This window comes from Cololabis saira, chromosome 3 (assembly GCF_033807715.1).
Source record: "Cololabis saira isolate AMF1-May2022 chromosome 3, fColSai1.1, whole genome shotgun sequence".
NCBI classification, from domain to species: Eukaryota; Metazoa; Chordata; class Actinopteri; order Beloniformes; family Belonidae; genus Cololabis; species Cololabis saira.
Window position 1 is genome coordinate 45308196 of NC_084589.1, and position 22298 is coordinate 45330493.

Consider the following 22298-nt stretch of genomic DNA (forward strand, 5'->3'; position numbering starts at 1 on the left):
GATGATGTGACTGCTGACAAAAGCAGCAGAATGAATTCTGAAGTGTTTCGGGCAATATTATCTGCTCATATTCAGCCAAATGCTTCAAAACTCATTGGACGGCGCTTCACAATCCAGATGGACAATGACCCGAAGCATACTGCGAAAGCAACCAAAGAGTTTTTTAAGGCAAAGAAGTGGAATGTTCTGCAATGGCCAAGTCAATCACCTGACCTGAATCCGATTGAGCATGCATTTCACTTGCTGAAGACAAAACTGAAGGGAAAATGCCCAAAGAACAAGCAGGAACTGAAGACGGCCTGGCAGAGGCCTGGCAGAGCATCACCAGGGACGAAACCCAGCGTCTGGTGATGTCCATGGGTTCCAGACTTCAGGCTGTCATTGACTGCAAAGGATTTGCAACAAAATATTAAAAAGTGACAATTTTATTTATGATTATGTTAGTTGTCCAATTACTTTTGGTCCCTGAAAAAGTGGAAGTCACATATAAAATGTGTTGTAATTCCTACACCGTTCACCTGATTTGGATGTAAATACCCTCACATTAAAGCTGAAAGTCTGCACTTCAAGCACATCTTGATTGTTTCATTTCAAATCCATTGTGGTGTTGTACAGAGCTGGAATACTGAAAATTGTGTCAATGTCCAAATATGTATGTACCTAACTGTATATGGAAGAGGAAATGGGGTAACGAGTGTGAGAAACAAATAAAATAGGGAAAAATGGTATATTATACTTTCTTAAGATATGTTTAGATATTAATGTGGATATTTATGTAGTATATATTATATGTTGAGAGGGATAGTTATAATTACGTAATATATGTTATATATTTATTAGGTATGTAGCATATATATATTTATAGGGATATTTATGTAGTTATATAGTGTATATTTATATAGATTTATAAAATATTTGTATTTTCTATATATTGATATAATATTCATGTAATATTTACATTTTCTATATACTTACATGGACAATTATGTGGTAATAGGCTTGTTTTACATAGTATTTATATAGACTGTATTTATATGGATATTGTGTAGATATAATAATAGCAATAATGTAAATTCATAGAGTTATAAAGGGGTAGGAACTAGGAAAAAGTGTAGACTTCTTCCTACTCCTTTTTTCCAACATATGTGAATATGAAGATGTTAATGTTTATTTTTTACATGTTCGAAATAAAAATTGATTGATTAATTCATTCATAAAGTCTGAAATCTCAGTCTGGTCCAGAGTCTGAATGGAGCATGAAAGGCAGCACCAAGTAAACAGAACAACAAGTTAGTTCGGGATGTTTCCGAATCCCACATCAGCAGCTGCTTGAGCTGGGGAGTTTCCCATTTAGTTGGTTTGCTTCATCACCACGGCTTTTAACTGGAAACAAAGGGATCTTGTAGGAGTCATACTCATGTGTTCATTCATTCAACTTTCCAGGGTTACGTACCGACTCTGTGGAGTCTGATTTCAGGTTTCCAGGCGAGGTCCAACAGTCTGCGCTGACGGTCGAGCTCTTCTTCATACTCCAAGATGCTTTTTTCAAACACTGACAATATTTCTACAGCAGCTGCTGTTAGTCGCTGACCGATAAACTCTCTCAGATGATTCACCTTAGACATTGTTGAAGAGGAAAAAGAAAGGAAACAACAGAACCGTCCGTCCTCCTCCTCTGTCCGTCCGTCAGGAACCAGACTCTGCTCATCAGTTCCGCTGCTGTTGCGTGGGTCTTCGTGGGTCTTCGTGTGTTTACATCTGCAAAACTGAAAGTAAAAACTCAGAAACAGACGGTCGGGTTTTTACCAGCAGTGTAATAAATATGTTTGTTCTCCAGCTGATGTCGGGGTTTCTGCTCCTCCACCTGGTGATGAGTTCAGTAACAAATACTGCTGGAAACAGCTGTGTTTCTTTATTTACAGTAGGATAAAGTCCTTGTAGGAACTAATCGCCCCCCCACGGGCCAAACCTCAGACACAAATTCAATTTTACAATTTTAAAATTATAGTATGCTTATAGTTTATAAAAAAGTAAAACTAGTGTTGTTTACCTAATTCAGAGTAAGACTAACTGTAAAAAGGCTGTTCTCACATAGACATGTAATGTTCTAGATGAGAGCTGCACAGAGCTAGATAATAGCCTGTATTTACACTGCTTTATGTGTCAATATGCATAATCCCATCTAAATAAATTAAAAAAAAAACATTTTAATATAATTTCCAGTGTAATGTTATGTGTGTGTTCTGAGACAGTAAAGTTTAACATTATTTAGTTAGTTGGCCCTTAATTCTGTCAATAGCCTGCCCCTCTTTTTGGTTCTGCTGCTGCTTCCTCCCTCTTTTCTTCATCTCTAACTTCAGAGTCGCTCTCCCTTTTTCTCTTAAATATGTCCTAAATCTTTCTCTGCATTTTGATGGCGATTCTGTATCATACCTGTCAAGTTTTGGATTTTAAAATAATAATAATAATAATCCGCCACTGTCCCGCCGGTCCAACCGAGACAGATTTATGAGAAATCTAAAATAACTACCTGTCAACCACTTACAAACTACAATTATGAGCTCAGAATCTGCTAGTTCTACCTTTCTTGACATTGAAATGCTGTGGACATTCCTGTGTTTGTAATTCCTATAATAGAGCCTAAATGAAAACACTAGTGAATTAAAGCACTTATTTATTTTAAACATTTTAAGTTTATATATGCATTGATTGTCTTCAAGTGAAACATTTACATTTTATTTTAATTTGTCATTGTCACTCATGTGGCTCTCTGCCATCAATGACTGATGACACAGACGCACGTTTCTGTGTCTCCAGCTGAAATAACTTTCAGAACTCGTAACTGTTCATGGTCCTGCTCCTCTTTAGGAAAGTAAATCCGGTTTCCATTTTTTAGAGATATTTACACGAGGTCTTTGTTTTTTTGTCAGAAATGTCTCCTCTCTCTGGTTACATCCATCCATCTCTGATTTGTTCAGAGTTTGTTCCCGTTGTTTCCACTAACCTCGTGAGAACTGTCCCCCAGGCTGCAGCAAGAGGCAGTTTCTGGCGAGACTAGTGACAATTCAGTATAAAAATTATTATTTTATAAAACGGGAAAATTACAGGAAAATACTAATACGGGAGGACAGCGGGAAAGAGGGGTGAAATACGGTAGTTTCCCACCTAAACGGGAGACTTGACAGGTGTGTTCTGTATATGTTCACTGTATATTCCTGTGTTCTGCCACCAGGAGGCGCTGTGGGCAGCTCGTTACATTACAGCGGTGTAAATGTAACGTTACACCGCTGTAGTGTAGTTTGCTCATCTGAAGGGACAAACTGGCAGCGTTAGATAAAGGGATACGTTTGTCTTCTAGTTAACATTTGATTAGTTTCTGCTCGTGTTGTGAGCATCAGTAAACTGGGAATAACAGCTGGATCATCTGTCCTCTCCATTCTTCTCTCTCCTCCCACTCTGCTCAAAACGCCTTCGTGTGGGATCCGGGTCTATATTTCTTTCCAGATTCCCGTTCCGGACCGATCCAGCTTACTTTCACCCCTGGTCTTACCGATAATTCTGTGCATTTTTTTAGGCTCCGGGCACTCACTGTCGGTGTTGCTCACCTACATCTCAGGACCAACCCAGTTCCCAGAGTACATGGCGGTCCTGATGCTGGACGACATCCAGGTGGGGTACTATGACTCAGAGACCACCAGAGTGATGAAGGTCGGTGCTGGAGGTGAGAAAGGGGAGGAGCTTGACGTGGACCAGTTAGCCTTGGATGGGCTGTGGAACAATATGAAGGGGATGAGGATCAGGTTGGACATAGCCAGAAAACAGCTGAACCTGACCTCTCCAGGCATCTACGTTTACCAGAGGATGGTGGTTTGTGGGGACCAGGAAGACGATCAGCATCATTTCCTCATGGTCAGGGATGGTGTGAATGGTCATGATGCCGAAAGCATAGTGTGTAACACGACCCACTTCCTGTACGGCGGTGGTGATGGTTGGGAGTTCCAGTTGGACACCATGGAGCAGATTTACTTTCAGATGCGCTTCTCAAACATCTACCTGCCCTTCTGTGCCCGGACTCTGAAACACCTGCTGGAGATCAACAAGCACCTGGTGATGCGTTGTGTTCGACCTCGACTACGTCTCCTATCACAGCCGGGGGGGGGCGGGGCCCAGATCACCTGTCTGGCCACAGACTTCTACCCTCGCCACATCAACCTGACGCTGCTGCGGGACGGTGAACCCGTGGACGAGGAGGAAATGACCGTTGGCTCGGTGCTGCCCAACGGCAACGGTCTCTACCAGCTGAGGAAGACGCTGATGGTGGATGAAGAGGAGCTGCAGAGGAAGCACAAGTACACCTGTGCAGCGTCTCCCCTGAGTCTGGACAACCGGCTGGACGTGAGCTGGAGGGCGGAGTCTTTCCGCTCATTCAGAGTCCACGTCATCTCTGCTCCCGTCGTCCTGATGGCTGTCGTCATCCTGCTGCTCGTGCTGATGATGAAGATGAGGAAGAGGTCAGGGTCAGAGGGCATCTCCATGGAAACACAGGAGAGTCCCGGAACAGACACCTGAATCTTGATGACACGGTTCCTGAAGTTTGCTGGTTCGTCCAGATGCAGTTTTGTGATCTTCAGTCCTGCTTCCAAGTTCTCTCTGCTCAGTTTAAATTCCAGTAAATGTTGAGCTGACGACAAGTTTGATTTTCAAGTGTCAGTACTGGATATTTACAGTAGTAATCATGTTCTACATCGTAGCCCAGTCGTCATATCAGGTGGGAGTGTGGGGTTCAGTGTCCTGCTCAAAGACTCCTCAGACTGGGGTCAGTCCACGACCTTCAGGATGGAGGACGACCTGCTCCACCCAACCACACGTCCAGACAGCTGCAGCGTAGTTAAGATCATTATTATCTGAAGCTGTTCAACGACACCTTCAGAAGATGCACGGCCCTTCCTTGAGCCAGCAATAGTGCATAAATGTTATTTATATACAACTTATGTTATTTTTTTTTAACAATAAAGTTGCCATTTGTGAAAATTCAGTGTTGTGATTTATTTACAGTTAACATGATTCATTTGTCTTGTAACATAATAAAATGAAATGATGAGGAATCGGAGTAAATAACTGTGGTGTTCCTGTTTAGAATTCAATTAAATCTTCCTGTGTGAAGACGAGGTGACTAAAGGCTGATTTATGGTTCCGCGTTACACCAATGCAGAGCCTACGGCGTAAGGTACGCGTCGATTTAACGCAGAACCGTAATTCAGGCTTTAAGATCCGTTTACACCGTGTCATAACTGCATGCAAGTGTCCGACTATCGTGTCGAGCTGCGTGACATCGGACACTCTCTGTCCACACTGAAACCGTTAAACGCGCGGCCAGTTAGGACAGTCCAATACAAAAAAAATAAAGCAATGGAATTGATTTTGTCACTCAAGTTCGATCGCATGGGACACGCTTTGTGTACGCAGCCGCTGCTCTTCTGCCCAGAGCGAGGCTTTGTTCCCTCCCCTGCTACACGTCATTCAAGCAGCCAATCAGCACAGAGCCTCATTATCATAACCCCGCCCCCTCAGAATCCCTCACAGAGAAGGAGGTTAGAAGTGGTAAAACTAGAGACATGGCCCAGAGGCTGAATTTCTGATTTATTTAGAAAAAACAATCTTTAGATTGTTTTTAAGACATTCAAGCCCTGTTTAAAATATACATTAAATGCCATAATAGGTCCCCTTTAACGCACATCCTAAGTCACTTTTGCACAGACTCATATTAAAAACTTTAACTTAACTTTAAAAACCCTCATATTGTTCATTTTTGCTTATACCTTTTCTATTATATATTTGCGTTTATATTTTATATTTGTATTGTATTGCACCAATCACCACAACAAATTCCTTTTGTGTGTTTAACAAACTTGGCAATAAACCTTTTTCTGATTCTGATTCTGTTGAGCTTTTATAACTCACCACCAGGGGGCACTGCTGCTCTTTCTATGGAGAGTGTAATATTCCAGAATTAACAATAAAATAATTCATCTATCTAAAATGAAAGCTTAATTACATTTTTTTTAAATTATTGCTGACTACATATGAGTTGAGGTAAAAATACATTTACTTCTAAACGGATGTCTGATATAAAAGGGTTAAATCCAAAGTGTGTCCTCTTCCTGGAATCTGATCCCGATGATCCTCCCTCTTCTTCCTGCTCTCCAACCTGCAGATCTGCAGCTTCAACACGGATCTCAACATCAGCTTTATAATAAATCATGTGTCAGACGAGTTGTGAATCTAGTACAACTTGATTTTATACATGTGATTCAATAATATTGTTAAAATCTCATTATGTAAATAATATGAAAAACATACACAGATATGTTGTAACTTTAGCTTATTTAGTTACAATAACACAGTATGGATCATTTGAATTGCATTATTTTGACTTAGTTTGTCCCATGAATTATCACGATAATCTGATGTACGTGCAGCTCAGATTTTAAAACGCATAAAGCCTTTTATAGTTTTCAGCGAATTATGTATAATATCGCAATATGCCGCAAAATTTGGACACCGCAATATCGTATTGTATCGTGATTCAAGTTTTGTGATGTGTATCCCACTAACTTCCTCATTCATTTGCAAACCAAATGTTCTTGTTTTCTAAATCAATAAAAACATTTTAAAAGGGAAAATAAAAGCAACCGTATCTGACTGCACTGACTTCTGAAATCTTCAAGGTTTTTTGTTTAATGCTGCAGATATCAAAGTTTATAAAATGGTGACAGATGGTTGGCTGTTCGGTTTCTGACGTTTTGATGGTTGCGTTTCTTCTTTTGTCCTCGTTTCTCTCAAGTTTCTTCATGTTTTTCAGAGGAACATTGTAAAAACTGAACACGTAAAAATATCAAACTTGGACTAACCTCAGAACGGAGTAGATGGAGAGAGTTTAACAACATGGAGCTGCAGATTAACTTTACAAAGAGAATGTGAGTGAAGAAGAAACAGAAGGGAAAAAGAACGTGTGAGAGAGGCTTTGTAGATGAACGAAATAAACTGTCACGTTTAAAGAAACTTCAGCAAATACTAACAGCTCTTTATTTGCACCGTGGAGACAGCAAGTTACCAACTGCAACAAATAATAACGATTTTAAGAAGGAACAGGGATTCAAAAAAACTCAATGCAGAACTTTCAAAAAAAGTACACAACCACATCGTTCCCTCTGCGTCAAGTTGACGGAGAAGCATAAATCCGGGTTGAACCTGCAACCCTTGTGGGGAGGGGATTAGGCTCATCAGCCACAGGAGTGGTGGTTGGACTTCTGCAGGTTCTTCTTCTGTGGGTCAGACAGGAGTGGACAGCTGCCCCCGGAGGACGACAACATGACCTTCATTTGTCACGAGTCACCAGACTTCTCCTCCGAGTGATTTTTCATGTGACTCAGCAAATCAATTTTGTGGCTAAAACCTTTGTTGCACGTCTTGCACAAATATAGCTTCTCGCCCGTGTGTGTGGCTATGTGCCGTTTAAGATGTGATGTTTTAGTAAAGGTTTTTCCACAGGTGTTGCACAGGTACGGCCTTTCGCCGGTGTGGATCCTCGAGTGAATCACCAGGTTGGAACGTTGTGTGAAACCTTTTCCACATGTTTTGCAGATGTAGGGCTTCTCGGCCGTATGCGTGTATATGTGGCTTTTAAGAGTTGATGATTCAGTAAAGGTTTTTCCGCAGGTGTTGCACAGGTACGGCCTTTCGCCAGTGTGGTTCCTTGAGTGAACCAGCAGGTGGGAACATCGCCTGTAACTCTTTCCACATGTTTTGCAGATGTAGGGCTTCTCGCCCGTGTGCGTGGTTATGTGGCTTTTAAGATGTGATGATTTAGTAAAAGTTTTGTTGCAAGTGTTGCACAGGTACGGCCTTTCACCAGTGTGGATCTTCATGTGATCCATTAAATTACTACTTTTACTGAACTCTTTCCTGCAAGTGCTGCAAGAAAATACCTTCTTCCCCGTGTGGGTCCTGGTCAGCTTTGATTTACAGTTGCTGTCTGATGGGACAGCAGCATCTTCGTGGTCACCGTGTCGTCTCATTGGCTCCGGATCTGCAGTTTTACTGGAGTCTGAGCGTAAACTTTCAGTCCCTTCCTCATCCTTGATTTGAGCTTCAGGAGAAGTGTGCAACAGCAGCTGGCCACAGTTTGGTCCTGGTTCACCATTTTCAACTTTCACATAAGCGACATTGACCAATGAGACATCCACCTCTACGTCCTCGTGCTTCATCTCCTGACCGCTGGAGTTTTCCTCCGGTTCTGTAGTCTGTGGATGCCCTGGTTCCTCCTGGTCCGGGCTGCAGCTCCTCTCCAGGTTATCGAGGTGCTGGTCACTGAAAACCCCGTCCTCCTCCACCTTACAAACATTTTCTTGTGGGAGTTCTGGAATTACAAAAAGGGACAAAAAGATAGGATTTTAACAAGTCAAAAGTGCTTCCCATTGTTTATTGTATTTGTGAGGTTTAAACTTTGTCCTGAATCTTCGGTCTTCCCCTTCATCTATGTAGTATATTTGAAAACAAGTGCATTACTCTGTGTGACCATTAGGTGGCACTGTGACTGTACTCTTGTGTTACTGCGTTGGTGTCGAGACAGTTGAAGAATAAAGTTATTGCATTTCAGGTTGATTGATCCATCCATCCATCCATCCATCCATCCATCCATCCATCCATCCATCGTCTGCCGCTTTATCCGTTCCCGGGTCGCGAGGGCAGCAGTCTCAGCAGAGATGCCCAGACTTCCTTCACCCCAGACACTTCCTCCAGCTCTTCCGAGGGGAGTCAGAGGCGTTCCCAGGCCAGCCGAGAGACATAGTCTCTCCAGCGTGTCCTGGGTCTTCCCCGGGGTCTCCTCCCGGAGGGACATGCCTGGAACACCTCCCTAGGGAGGTGTCCAGGAGGCATCCGGTGCAGATGTCCAAGCCACCTCAGCTGACTCTTCTCAATGTGAAGGAGTAGCGGCTCGACTCCGAGCTCCTCCCGGTGACCGAACTCCTCACCCTATCTCTAAGGGAGCGTCCAGCCACCCTGCGGAGGAAACTCATCTCGGCCACTTGTATCCGCGATCTCGTCCTTTCGGTCACTACCCAAAGTTCATGACCATAGGTGAGGGTAGGTGCGTAGATTGACCGGTAAATCGAGAGCTTCGCCTTTCGACTCAGCTCCTTCTTCACCACGACGGTCCGGTACATCGACCGCATAACTGCGGACGCTGCACCGATCCGTCTGTCAATCTCCCGCTCCATCGTTCCCTCACTCGGGAACAAGACCCCAAGATACTTGAACTCCTCCACCTGAGGCAGGACTTCTCCACCCACCTGGAGAAGGCACGCCACCCTCTCCCGGTGGAGAACCATGGCCTCGGTTTTGGAGTTGCTGATTCCCATCCCTGCCACGTCGCACTTGGCCTCAAAACGCCCCAGCACATGCTGAAGATCCCGGTCCGATGAAGCCAACAAGACAACATAATCCGCAAAAAGCAGAGATGAAATCCTGAGGTTCCCAAACCGGATCCCCTCCGGCCCCTGGCTACGCCTAGAAATCCTGTCCATAAAAATAAACAGGACCGGTGACAAAGGGCAGCCCTGCCGGAGTCCAACATGCACCGGGAACAAGTCTGACCTACTAGCAGATGACGCCACACTCTTTCTCCGGGATGAAAATCAAGTTTCTATTGCAATAAACACCATAAATGAGTTTTCCAAGGCCTCTCGCCTAAATCTGAATCTTAATAAATGCGAAATTATTTCCATTAAGGATTCTGAAAAAACATCAATTTGTAGTATCCCAGTTAAAAATGAAGTTGTTTACTTGGGTATTACAATAACTAAAGACCAACAAAAAAGAACTGAATTTCAATCCTATTATACAAAGAACTCAAAAAAAGTTAAACCAGTGGCTATTACGGGATCTCTCTCTTAGAGGTAGAGTTCTACTCACCAAGGCGGAAGGAATATCACGCTTAACATATGCATCTCTGTCTTTGTTCGTGGACAACAAACATATTACTCAGATTGACAGGCTGCTTCTCAACTTCTTGTGGAAAAATAGAACTCATTATCTGAAAAAAAATCTGTTTTAATGAATGACTATGAAAATGGTGGACTACATTTTCTAAATTTCTGCACCCTAAATAACACATTTAAGATAAAATTGGTTGAAACAATTCTTCAAAAATCTTAACTCTATCTGGAATGTCATATCCTTCCATATTCTGTCAAAACTGGGTGGATTAAACTTTTTTTTTTACCTGTAACTACAATATTGATAAAATCCTGATAAAAATGTCTTCCTTTCACCATCAGGCCTTCCTGTCATGGTCTCTTATTTTCAAACACAACTTTTCACCCCACAAATACTTCATATGGAACAACAAAGACATATTGTTTAAACATAAATCCCTATTTATTGAGTACTGGTTTAATAACAACATTGTATATGTAGCTCAGTTGTTTAACAGGGACGGTCTTCTCTACTCCTATAATGAGTTTCTAGCAGAATACAATATTCCTGTGTCACCTGGCGACTTTGCAAAAGTATTTGGAGCAATCCCTTCTGGTGTTTGCATGTTTTTTAGATCTCAACCAAGAGTGGAAACCCAACAATTATCCCTGTTATCATTGACTGATACTCTGCAAAATCTGTTTGTCCTGTAACCGTGGTAAGAACAATAAGTTGATTAGATTCTTGTTTAGACAGGATGTCACCACAGTTCCTTATGTGGTCTCACACTGGAATAGGTACATGGATCATATTGGCTGGAAAAAGGTCTGGCTCTTACCCAACCGATACCTGTTGACCAACAAAGTTAGAGAAATATTGTTTAAAATAATTCATAGATTTTATCTTTCTAATGATCATATTGTTAAAAGGTTTAAAATAGACATTGATGTGAAATGTGCTTTCTGTTCTGTAAATATTGAAACAATTACTCATTTATTTTGGCTCTGCCCCATTGTCCAAAACCTCTGGATTGATATATGTAATTTTACTGTTAACAATATTCAACAAGAATTTAAGTTGTTTTGGAGGGATGTGCTGTTTGGACTCTTTGACTTTGACAGGATTAAAGCAAAACCCAATGAAACATTCATTATTAACCTCGTCATACTGTTGGCAAAATTTCACATTCACAAATGTAAATTTACACATAGAAAACCCTCTACTAATCTTCTAATAATCTACTACCATCTCATTTTAGAAAACATAAAGTAGGAACAACAATGTGCAGCATGTGCATATGGAACTGTGGAGACTCTGTGGAACAGTTTGGAGCTGGAAATGAAAAGGTACTAACATAAATCTGTTTAAAAAGAGATACAAACAATTATTAACAAACAGGTACAGGGGGTTGCAAAAGTATTCACCCCCCTTGGCTTTTTATCTATTTTGTTACATTTTAACCTGTAATTGAAATATTTTTTGAATCTGAATGGTATGTGATGGATCTGCACAAAATAGTCTAAGTTGGTGAAGTGAAATGAGAGAAATATCTATAAAACAATAATTTAAAAAAATAAAACACGTAACGAGTGTGAGAAACAAATAAAATAGAGAAAAAAATGGTAAATTATACTTGCTTAAGATAAGTTTAGATATTTATGTGGATATTTATGTAGTATATATTATATGTTGAGAGGGATAGTTATAATTATGTAATATATTTATTAGGTATGTAGCATATATATATATATATATATAAATATATATATATATATATATATATATATATATATAGGGATATTTATGTAGTTATATAGTTTATATTTATAAAATATTTGTGATTTCTATATATTGATATAATATTCATGTAATATTTAGATTTTCTATATACTTATATGGATAATTATGTGGTAATAGGCATGTTTTACATAGTATTTATATAGACTATATTTATATGGATATTGTGTAGATATAATAATAGCAATAATGTAAATTCATAGAGTTATAAAGGGGTAGGAACTAGGAAAAAGTGTAGACTTCTTCCTACTCCTTTTTTCCAACATATGGAAAAAATATGGAAAAAATATGATTTAACTGTTTATTTCTCATCATTTTTATTTTTTAAATGTTCGAAATAAAAATTCATTCATTCATTCATTGATAAAGTGTGAAATATGAGTCTGGTCCAGAGTGTGAATGGAGCATGAAAGGCAGCACCAAGTAAAAAGAACAACAAGTTAGTTCGGGATGTTTCCGAATCCCACATCAGCAGCTGCTTGAGCTGGGGAGTTTCCCATTTAGTTGGTTTGCTTCATCACCACGGCTTTTAACTGGAAACAAAGGGATCTTGTAGGAGTCATACTCATGTGTTCATTCATTCAACTTTCCAGGGTTACGTACCGACTCTGTGGAGTCTGATTTCAGGTTTCCAGGCGAGGTCCAACAGTCTGCGCTGACGGTCGAGCTCTTCTTCATACTCCAAGATGCTTTTTTCAAACACTGACAATATTTCTACAGCAGCTGCTGTTAGTCGCTGACCGATAAACTCTCTCAGATGATTCACCTTAGACATTGTTGAAGAGGAAAAAGAAAGGAAACAACAGAACCGTCCTCTCCTTCTTCTTCTCTAGGTTTAATGGCGGATCACAACCAACGTTATTAGGTTCTACCGCCACCTGCTGTACCGGAGTGTGTAACATCAGGATCATTATTACACCAGGTTACAGTCTAACTTAAAGGGGGGAAAAAGGAAATACCTAAATAAAATAAGATAACCACATTTAAATCTTATTATCTATCCCTGCATCTTTAAGAAAGACAAGGATTTCCTTATAACAATCCCTCATCACCTCACTCCTCCCTAATAACCTACTAAACTCCATTCCCGTCCCAGCTCGTACATCCTGTCTCTTAAAGCGTTCCTTTCTACCTCATACTTGCCACATTTAAGAATCACATGCTCTACATTCTCTGTGACATCACACTCATCACATTTATCAGACACGGACTTTGACATTAAATACAGAGTTGATTTTAAACTAGTATGACCTAATCTTAATCTAGAAATGATGACTTCCTCTCTCCTACACTTTCCTTTGAAAACCTTCACGTTAATTGACTTCTGTATGTTATAAAAATGTCTCTCTTTTACACCGTTGTCCCACACCTTCTGCCATGAATCCCTCACTGCCTTTCTAATTCATGATTTTGCTTCACCTTTACCAAAAGGAATTTCCATAATTACCTCACTACTCAATTTCAATGCTCTTTTAGCAATATTGTCTGCTTTCTCATTGCCATCAACACCCATGTGGGCAGGAACCCAACAAAACTGCACAGTAATTCCAGTTCTACATAACCTCCACAACACCATTAATATTTCCAACACTAGATCTTCTCTTATTGTTTTATTTGAAGTCAAACTCTGAAGGGCTGCAGTGGAGTCTGAACAAATGACATAGTTCCTTCTCGCAGTTACAGTAAGTATTTCATTCACCAACGAAAGTAATTAGAACAAAATGCATACAACATTCTTTTCATCACTGGTTTACTACGACTTCTGTCATTTAGCAGACGCTTTTATCCAAAGTGATTTACATCTGAGAAAACAACACAAGCAAGAAGGTTTAGAAAGAGTTTTATTTTTTCTGACACAACGAGAGCTGACGCAATTTATACAGGACTCTCTCAGAAAATTAGAATATTGTGATTTTCTGTAATGCAATTACAAAAACAAAAATGTCATACATTCTGGATTCATTGAAAATCAACTGAAATATTGCAAGCCTTTTATTATTTTAATATTGCTGATCATGGCTTACAGCTTAAGAAAACTCAAATATCCTATCTAAAAAAAATAGAATATTCTGGGAATCTTAATCTTAAACTGTAAACCATGATCAGCAATATTAAAATAATAAAAGGCTTGCAATATTTCAGTTGATTTGTAATGAATCCAGAATGTATGACATTTTTGTTTTTTTTAATTGCATTACAGAAAATAAAGAACTTTATCACAATATTCAAATTTTCTGAGAAAGTCTTGTATGATAAGCTTCTGATTGTTAATATCAATAAAAAAAAGAAATATTTTTGAATTCATGTGTACTTTATTATTTGTCATGAAACATTTATGTTGTTAAACTTTTATTGCAATGGGCTTCAAAATAATACACATGGTAAGTCTTTGAGACATCAAAACATTTAAATATCAAACTATCAAACTGATTTTGGTGTGAAATATATAGATATACAAGACACATTTAAAGCTGCAGTTTCCAACATTTAACCACTAGAGGGAATAAAGATCCCAAACTAACCCCCAAACTCAGAATGAGGTTCATTCATGCATGAATCACCCACAGGTTTTCTGCAGGGGTTTGAAGCCTCTTTTTCCTCGTATTGTGGCAGGTTGGAATTATATAAAGCAAGAAGTTTAATGCGTAATTAGGGGCGTGGCCTTTTGATTGGCATTAATTTGTCCAACCTGTAAATAAATACTTTTTCTACGATCTTAGAAAATGTTGGGAGTAAAGAATCAGGCCTGTAATTAGTGAATTGGTGTCTGTCTCCAGTTCTGTACAGTAGGATGACTTTTGCAGTTTTCATTTCATTAATTCTTTCATTCATTCAAAGTCCTCCCTCCATTATCATATTATTTTATTATTATTACAAAAGTGCATCTCCACTCGTTGAGTTTGCACTTTGAAAGAGATGGAAAATGGACTGGTACCAAAAGCCAGGCTTGTTGCACAAGGTTTTGAGGAACTGCAAGTTTCTGCTACAGAAGGAATCTCCAACCTGTGCTTCAGTCTCTGAGGCTCCTTGTGGCAGGAAGTTATCAAAAACAATGGACACTGCATTTGATGGACATAAAATCTGCCTTCTTTCATGGACTAGAAATGTGGAGAGACATTTTCATTAAACCTTCTCCAGAGACCAACAGAGCAGATCATCTTTTTTTACCCACATCAACTCCATGGTTCCTGACACAGTGGATTCCTATCAGTTTTCCTACCGTGCCAACAGATCAGTGGATGAAGCGATGGCTTCAGCTTCACTTCACCTTCCAACACCTGGACAGGATGAACACCTATGCACGGCTTCTGTCCCTGGATGTGTCATTTGATGAAGCCAAGACCAGTGAAATAACAAACTGGATCAAAATGACGTGATTGAGGAAGTTGAGGATAAAGGACAAAAGTGCATCTCCACTTTTCAACTTCATTTGATGACATTTCTCTTTCCACATTGTTTTCTGACCTAAATGCTGGTTGTACTGATCACGCTGTACCAATAATCTGCATCACTGACAACTGTCCTCTTGTTGATGGACTAAAGTCTTTTTTTATTTTTATTATTATTACGATAGATTGTTCACTCTTGGGTTTATGTTGAGCTTTTATAACTCACCACCAGGGGGCACTGCTGCTCTTTCTACATATGGAGAGTGTAATATTCCAGAATTATAAACAATAAAATAATTCATCCATCTAAAATGAAAACTTAATTACATTTTTTATGATTAATTCTGACTAAATATGAGTTGAGGTAAAAAGACATTTACTTCTAAACGGATGTCTGATATAAAAGGGTTAAATCCAAAGTGTGTCCTCTTCCTGGAATCTGATCCCGATGATCCTCCCTCTTCTTCCTGCTCTCCAACCTGCAGATCTGCAGCTTCAACACGGATCTCAACATCAGCTTTAGAATAAATCATGAGTCAGACGAGTTGTAAATCTAGTACAACTTGATTTTATACATTTTGTAGCATCCCCGACTGATGACGTTTGACTCTTTAACTGATGGTTCACAGATGTTTTTATTCCTTCAATGTAAAATCACTGCAAACACACTCTAAGAGCTATAAAGGAATAAAATAAAACAATGTTACTCTTACTACATACATACAAGTTTCATCCAACTCAAATACAATGTCAATGTCAATGTTAATTTTATATATATAGCACATTTAAAAACGACGAGGTCGACCAAACTGCTGTACAGTATACAGTAAAATGAAACAATACCAAAAGAAAATACAGTACAAAGTGTAGAAACAATAAAATCACTAACATGTTAGAATGATCAATAAAATAGTAATAAAAAATAGAAAATAGACGGCAAAGAACAGACACACAAAGTGCACAATCACTTCTCACAGATGTAGCAACTCATTTATCGTACACTAAAAGCCAAAGAAAATAAATAGGTTTTCAAAAAAGACTTAAAAAAGTACAGGCCAACACAGCAGCTCGCTGGGTCGGCAACACCGTTAACCAGAATACATGACAGTAACAGACAACCAAACTCAATATATACATAAATACTGTATATCATTTACAAAGAAAACAAACCTTGTATCAGCCAGGTGCTTTTTGTGTCGGTTAGGCACACTTTAGCACTCCCAACACTAGTTTAGTCTTGCAGAAAACGTTTCTACAGCCTTTAAACATTAACCGTTAAAGACCAGAGCGCTGATGTTTACAAGTTTACAAGAGATGCCTTCGAAATAAAAGCACTAAATATTGGTCTTAATATATAACAAAATAAAAGCCTGGCTCCAAACAATGCCAATAAGAAAACAAACACAAAAACACATTTACAGAAATACTCATATTAAAGGTCATCTACACATTTGATTAAATATTGTTAAAATTTCATATTATGTAAATAATATGAAAAACGTACACAAATATGTCGTAACTTCAGCTTGCGTAATTACAATAACACAGCATGGATCATTTGAATTGCATGTTTTGACTTAGTTTGTCCCATAAATTATCACGATAATCTGATGTACGTGCAGCTCAGATCTTAAAATGCATGAGAGCCTTTTACAGTTTCCAGCGAACAATGTATAACAATACAATATATCGCAAAATTTGGATACCGCAATATCGTATTGTATCGTAATGTGTATCCCACATCACACTCATTTCCTCATTCATTTGCAAACCGAATGTTTTATCTAAATCAATACAAACATTTTAAAGGGGAAATAAAAGCAAATCGTATCTGACTGCACTGACTTCTGAAATCTTCAAGGTTTTTTGTTTAATGCTGCTGACATCAAAATTTATAAAATGGTGACAGATGGATGGCTGTTCTGTTTCTGACGTGTTGATGGTTGCGTTTCTTCTTTTGTCCTCGTTTCTCTGAAGTTTCTTCATGTTTTTCAGTTTAACAACATGGAGCTGCAGATTAACTTTACAAAGACAATGTGAGTGAAGAAGAAACAGACAAGAAAGAGGATGTGTGAGAGAGGCTTTGTAGATGAACAAAATAAACTGTCACGTTTAAAGAAACTTCAGCAAATATTAACAGCTCTTTATTTGCACCGTGGAGACGGCAAGTTACCAACAGCAACAAATAATACGATTTTAAGAAGGAACAGGGATTCACACAGATTCAATGCAGAACTTTAAAAAAAAAAGTACACAACCACATCGTTCCCTCTGCGTCAAGTTGACGGAGAAGCATAAATCCGTGTTGAACCTGCAACCCTTGTGGGGAGAGGATAAGGCTCATCAGCCACAGGAGGTGGTGGCTGGACTTCTGCGGGTTCTTCTTCTGTCGGTCAGACAGGAGTGGACAGCTGCCCCCGGAGGACGACAACATGAGCTTCATTTGTCACGAGTCACCAGACTTCTCCTCCGGGTGATTTTTCATGTGACTCAGCAAATCAATTCTGCAGCTAAACGCCTTGCACAAATGTCGCTCTTTGCCCGTGTGCGTGGTTATGTGCCGTTTAAGATGTGATGATTTAATAAAGGTTTTCCCGCAGGTGTTGCACAGGTACGGCCTTTCGCCAGTGTGGATCCTTGAGTGAACCAGCAGGCTGGAATGTTCTTTGTAACTTTTTCCACATGTTTTGCAGATGTAGGGCTTCTCGCCCGTGTGCGTGGTTATGTGCCGTTTAAGAGCTGATGAAGAAGTAAAGGTTTTCCCACAGGTGTTGCACAGGTACGGCCTTTCGCCGGTGTGGATCCTTGAGTGAACCAGCAGGCTGGAACGTTCTGTGTAACTTTTTCCACATGTTTTGCAGATGTATGGCTTTTCGCCCGTGTGCCTGGTTATGTGGCATTTAAGATTCGATAATTTAGTAAAGTGTTTGCCGCAGGTGTTGCACAGGTACGGCCTTTCGCCAGTGTGGATCTTCATGTGATCTATTAAAATACTACTTCTACTGAACTCTTTCTTGCAAGTGCTGCAAGTAAATACCTTCTTCCCCGTGTGGGTCTTGGTCAGCTTTGATTTACAGTTGCTGTCTGACGGGACAGCAGCATCTTCGTGGTCACCGTGTCGTCTCATTGGCTCCGGATCTGCAGTTTTACTGGAGTCTGAGCGTAAACTTTCAGTCCCTTCCTCATCTTTGTTTTGAGCTTCAGGAGAAGTGTGCAACAGCAGCTGGCCACAGTTTGGTCCTGGTTCACCATTTTCAACTTTCACATCAGAGACATCCACCTCTACGTCCTCATGCTTAATCTCCTGACCGCTGGAGTTTTCCTCCGGTTCTGTAGTCTGTGGATGCCCTGGTTCCTCCTGGTCCGGGCTGCAGCTCCTCTCCAGGTTATCCAGGTGCTGGTCACTGAAAACCCCGTCCTCCTCCACCTTACAAACATTTTCTTGTGGGGGGTCTGGAATTACAAAAAGACAATGACATGAAAGGAATGACAAAAAAATAGGATTTTAACAAGTCAAAAGTGCTTCCCAGTGTTGATTGTTTGGTTGTATTTGTGAGGTTTAAAGTTTGTCCTGAATCTTCGGTCTTCCCCTTCATCTATGTAGTATATTTGAAAACAAGTGCATTACTCTGTGTGACCATTAGGCGGCACTGTGACTGTACTCTTGTGTTACTGCGTTGGTATCGAGACAGTTGAAGAATAAAGTTGTTGTTCTAGAAATGGCTTCTTCCGCATCATATATAACATGGTGTCAGAGTAAAAACTTGAAGTAAAACAAAGATAGGAAGACAAAATGGAGCAGATGAAACCTCCAACCTCATTAAGTCTAGAAGGAAATCTAGCGGAAAATTGGAGAGTCTGAATCCAGAGATTTGAACTGTTTCTTGTCGCCAGCAGAATCGACGATAAGTCTGATGCAGTGAAAAGAGCCACGTTCCTACATGTGGCCGGGGACGAAGCAATTAAAAGGTATATAAAACCTTTGAGTTTGATGAAGACGTAGATGACTATGATACATTGAAAGAACTTTTTCGCCAACATTTTATTTTATTTTATTTTATTTTTATTTATTTTTTATTTATTGGCTTTGTCTCGAACACAACAAAACCCAATAAAATTAAAATCATCAGAATAAAAAAAAAAAAAAACAATTTAACAGTCTCATTCAAAAATAAAACACACAGCAAAACAATGTGTTCGAGAGGGAACAGGAGGAAGCAGAACGCTTATTTAGTCCTGTCCCTTCCTCACAATATCATATATAAACTCAAAAATTAGATAAAATTAAAAGAAAAGAAAAAGAAGAAAAGAAAAGAAAGGAAAAAGAAAGGAAAAAGACAAAATAACAAAAAATAACTAAATAAATAAATACAACACAAACAACCAATAAGCAATATCAGTAATTATAATCATAACTGAACCGGTCTCTTCCAAAATCATAAATTCAAGAGTCCAATCTTGAATTTATGATTTTGGAAGAGACCGGTTCAGTTATGTGAGCCAAGGAACATTGTGACATTGTGAGCCAAGGAAAAATGTGACGTATTTGAGGCACCTGTTTGTTATTTGAGTGCAAGGAAAATCAGAGACAGAGATGCATGTGTGACTAATTTAAAAAAACAAAGTGAAAGACTGCGAGTATGAGCACCTCACCAACTCACTGATACGAGATATAAGTGTGTGTGGAATCACAGATGACCAAGTGAGAGGACGACTACTGAGAGAACCGGACCTCACGCTAAACAAAGCAATAGACATTTGCAGAGCCAGTGAGTTGAGTCAGAGTCAGCTAAAAAGTCTACATGAAGAAGTTGAAATTCCTGTCAATAAAGTCACTAAGATAAAACAACGTGACAAACAGAAAGACAGTGGTGCCACAGAACAGAATGTAAAGATGTGAACTCAAGGAAACTGCACACGATGCAGCTACAGGCATGAGCCAAGGAAGTGCCCTGCCTACAGACAAGTGTGCAAAGCCTGCCACGGGAAAAATCACTATGCCAAAAAGCTATGCAACCCACGCAAGCACACAAACAATCATAAAGTGCAACATATAAACAAGGCTGAGGCAGATGATCAGGACTTCTTTATTGGCACAATCCAAGCAGAAAAACAAGTCGCACAAATTGATGCAGTGGATGCAAAGAAAGAAAAGTGGCTTGAAGATCTGATTGTCAACACAAAAGTCTTGAAAGTCAGTCTGGACACTGGGACTGATTGCAACATAATTTCTATGAAAGACCTCAGAAAGCTGAGACTGGATAAAAAGGTGAGAAAATCTCACTCCAAGCTTGTTGCTTATGCAGGACACCACATTCCAGCTTAAGGTAAAGTCATGTTAACATGTCAGTACAAAGATAAAAAGTATGACATGGAGTTTGAGGTCATAAAGAACAATTCACATCTGCCGTCTGTTGGGCCCCCTACTATCCACTAGCCAGTGACAACTTGGAAAGGTCCCTGTGTGGGAGAATTCTGATGCATTGTGGTTGCAGCTGATGGTGATGACGATGATGATGATGATGATGATGACGATGGTGATGGTGATGGTGATGATGATGATGATGGTTATGAGGATGATGATGATGATGATGATGATGATGATGATGATGATGATGATAGTGATGAGGATGATGATGATGGTAAGGATGATGGTTATGGAACCTCCGGTCCTCCTGACACCGCAGCAGAACCTCTGGTCCTCCTGACACCGCAGCAGAACCGTGGTCTGTCTATCCCTGGCACCCGCTCACGTCAAACTTACCGAAGCATTTCCAACGCAGCAGGCCCAGTATTTGGGCCTCTGCCGGTAAGTTTTGATACAACTTTTAACTTCTCCCGTGTACACCGCAACTGTCTTCTCTCCGCTGCGGGCTCCTCTTGGAGCCCTCGCGAGTAAGTTTTGCTCTGAACCACCGGCTAAAGCAACTAGCTAGCTGCTCGCTACTCTGCCATTACTCCTTTACTGGTCACCGCTGTTTTCCGTCCTCAGCCACCACCACCTCCTCCTCAACAAGCTTACCTGCTGGATGTAGCATGCTGTGGCTAATCCTGTGGATATTCCTGGGGTTCCCGTCGCTCCTCTACACCCGGACCCTCGGCTCCTCGACGCTAGCTCTCATTAGCTTCCAGCTACCGCTCTCGACCCGGACCATGCCGCCGCTCCACTCCGCCGCGGCCCACCACCCGCGTCCGACGCCTGGTCCAATCTGGCAAAACCATCCTCCACACAGCCGCTCAGGACGCATGTTTTCCTACAACTTCACGTCGCCAAACTCCATTCCTTCCTTCTGGTCTTCCTGCCGTCCTGCAACTTCGTTACGTCATCACAACAAACAGAATCTGTCCAATCTCCGTCCACTTCCTCAGTCCTCTCAGCCAATCACCAAGCAACACCACCTGAAACTGGCTCTGTTCAACACCCGCTCACTCAACAACAAAAGCCTGCTGCTGAATGAATTTATAACGGACAATAATCTGGATTTCCTCTGTTTAACAGAAACCTGGCACAAACCCCTGGACTATTTCTCACTAAATCAGGCCACTCCCCCCAACTTCACCTACATGGAACAAGCTCGTGCTGAGGGGCGGGGGGGCGGTGTTGCAGCAATATACAGAAAGGACATTAAAGCAACCTCCATCCCCATTCCTGTCATTCCGTCATTTGAGCATGCTGCCTTCAAACTACCTGGCCCCACTCCTCTTGTCACCGCCGTCATTTATCGCCCCCCCAAACCAAACCCCTCCTTTCTCTCTGATCTCTCGGATTTTCTGACCCAGCTCTGCTTCATCTCTCCCTCTGTTCTCCTCCTGGGCGACTTCAACTTCCACATCAACGATGCTAACTGTAAACCTGCTGCTGAATTCCTGGACCTACTACACTGCCTCAACTTCACTCAACACGTCGACTTCCCCACTCACGCCCGCGGCCACACCCTCGATCTCGTCTGCTCCACCGGCCTCACCATAAATCAGCTCTCCAGCCTCAACCTCCACGTGTCTGATCATCTGGCAATCATTATGGACATCAACATCCCCATCCCCACTCCCAAAGAAGCACGCAAAATATCCTTCCGCAACATCAGATCCATTTCCCCCTCTGCCCTCTCAGCCTCTCTTGCCACTCAGATGTCC

The 22298-nt window shown here is 40.6% G+C and overlaps 2 protein-coding genes across 2 annotated transcripts; one reads left to right on the top strand and one right to left on the bottom strand.

Annotated features, from left to right (window-relative positions):
- Positions 1–266: 266 nt before the first annotated feature.
- LOC133440680 (hereditary hemochromatosis protein homolog) lies at positions 267–4569 on the top strand. Its single transcript, XM_061717998.1, has 2 exons — positions 267–360; positions 3575–4569. The coding sequence occupies exons 1-2, from the start codon at positions 267–269 to the stop codon at positions 4567–4569; spliced, it is 1089 nt and encodes a 362-aa protein (XP_061573982.1).
- Positions 4570–17498: 12929 nt separating this feature from the next.
- Positions 17499–21202, bottom strand: LOC133440681 (zinc finger protein OZF-like). Its single transcript, XM_061718000.1, has 2 exons — positions 21187–21202; positions 17499–18617 (listed from the first exon to the last, which is right to left on the bottom strand). The coding sequence occupies exons 1-2, from the start codon at positions 21200–21202 to the stop codon at positions 17611–17613; spliced, it is 1023 nt and encodes a 340-aa protein (XP_061573984.1). The 3' UTR covers positions 17499–17610.
- Positions 21203–22298: the final 1096 nt, after the last annotated feature.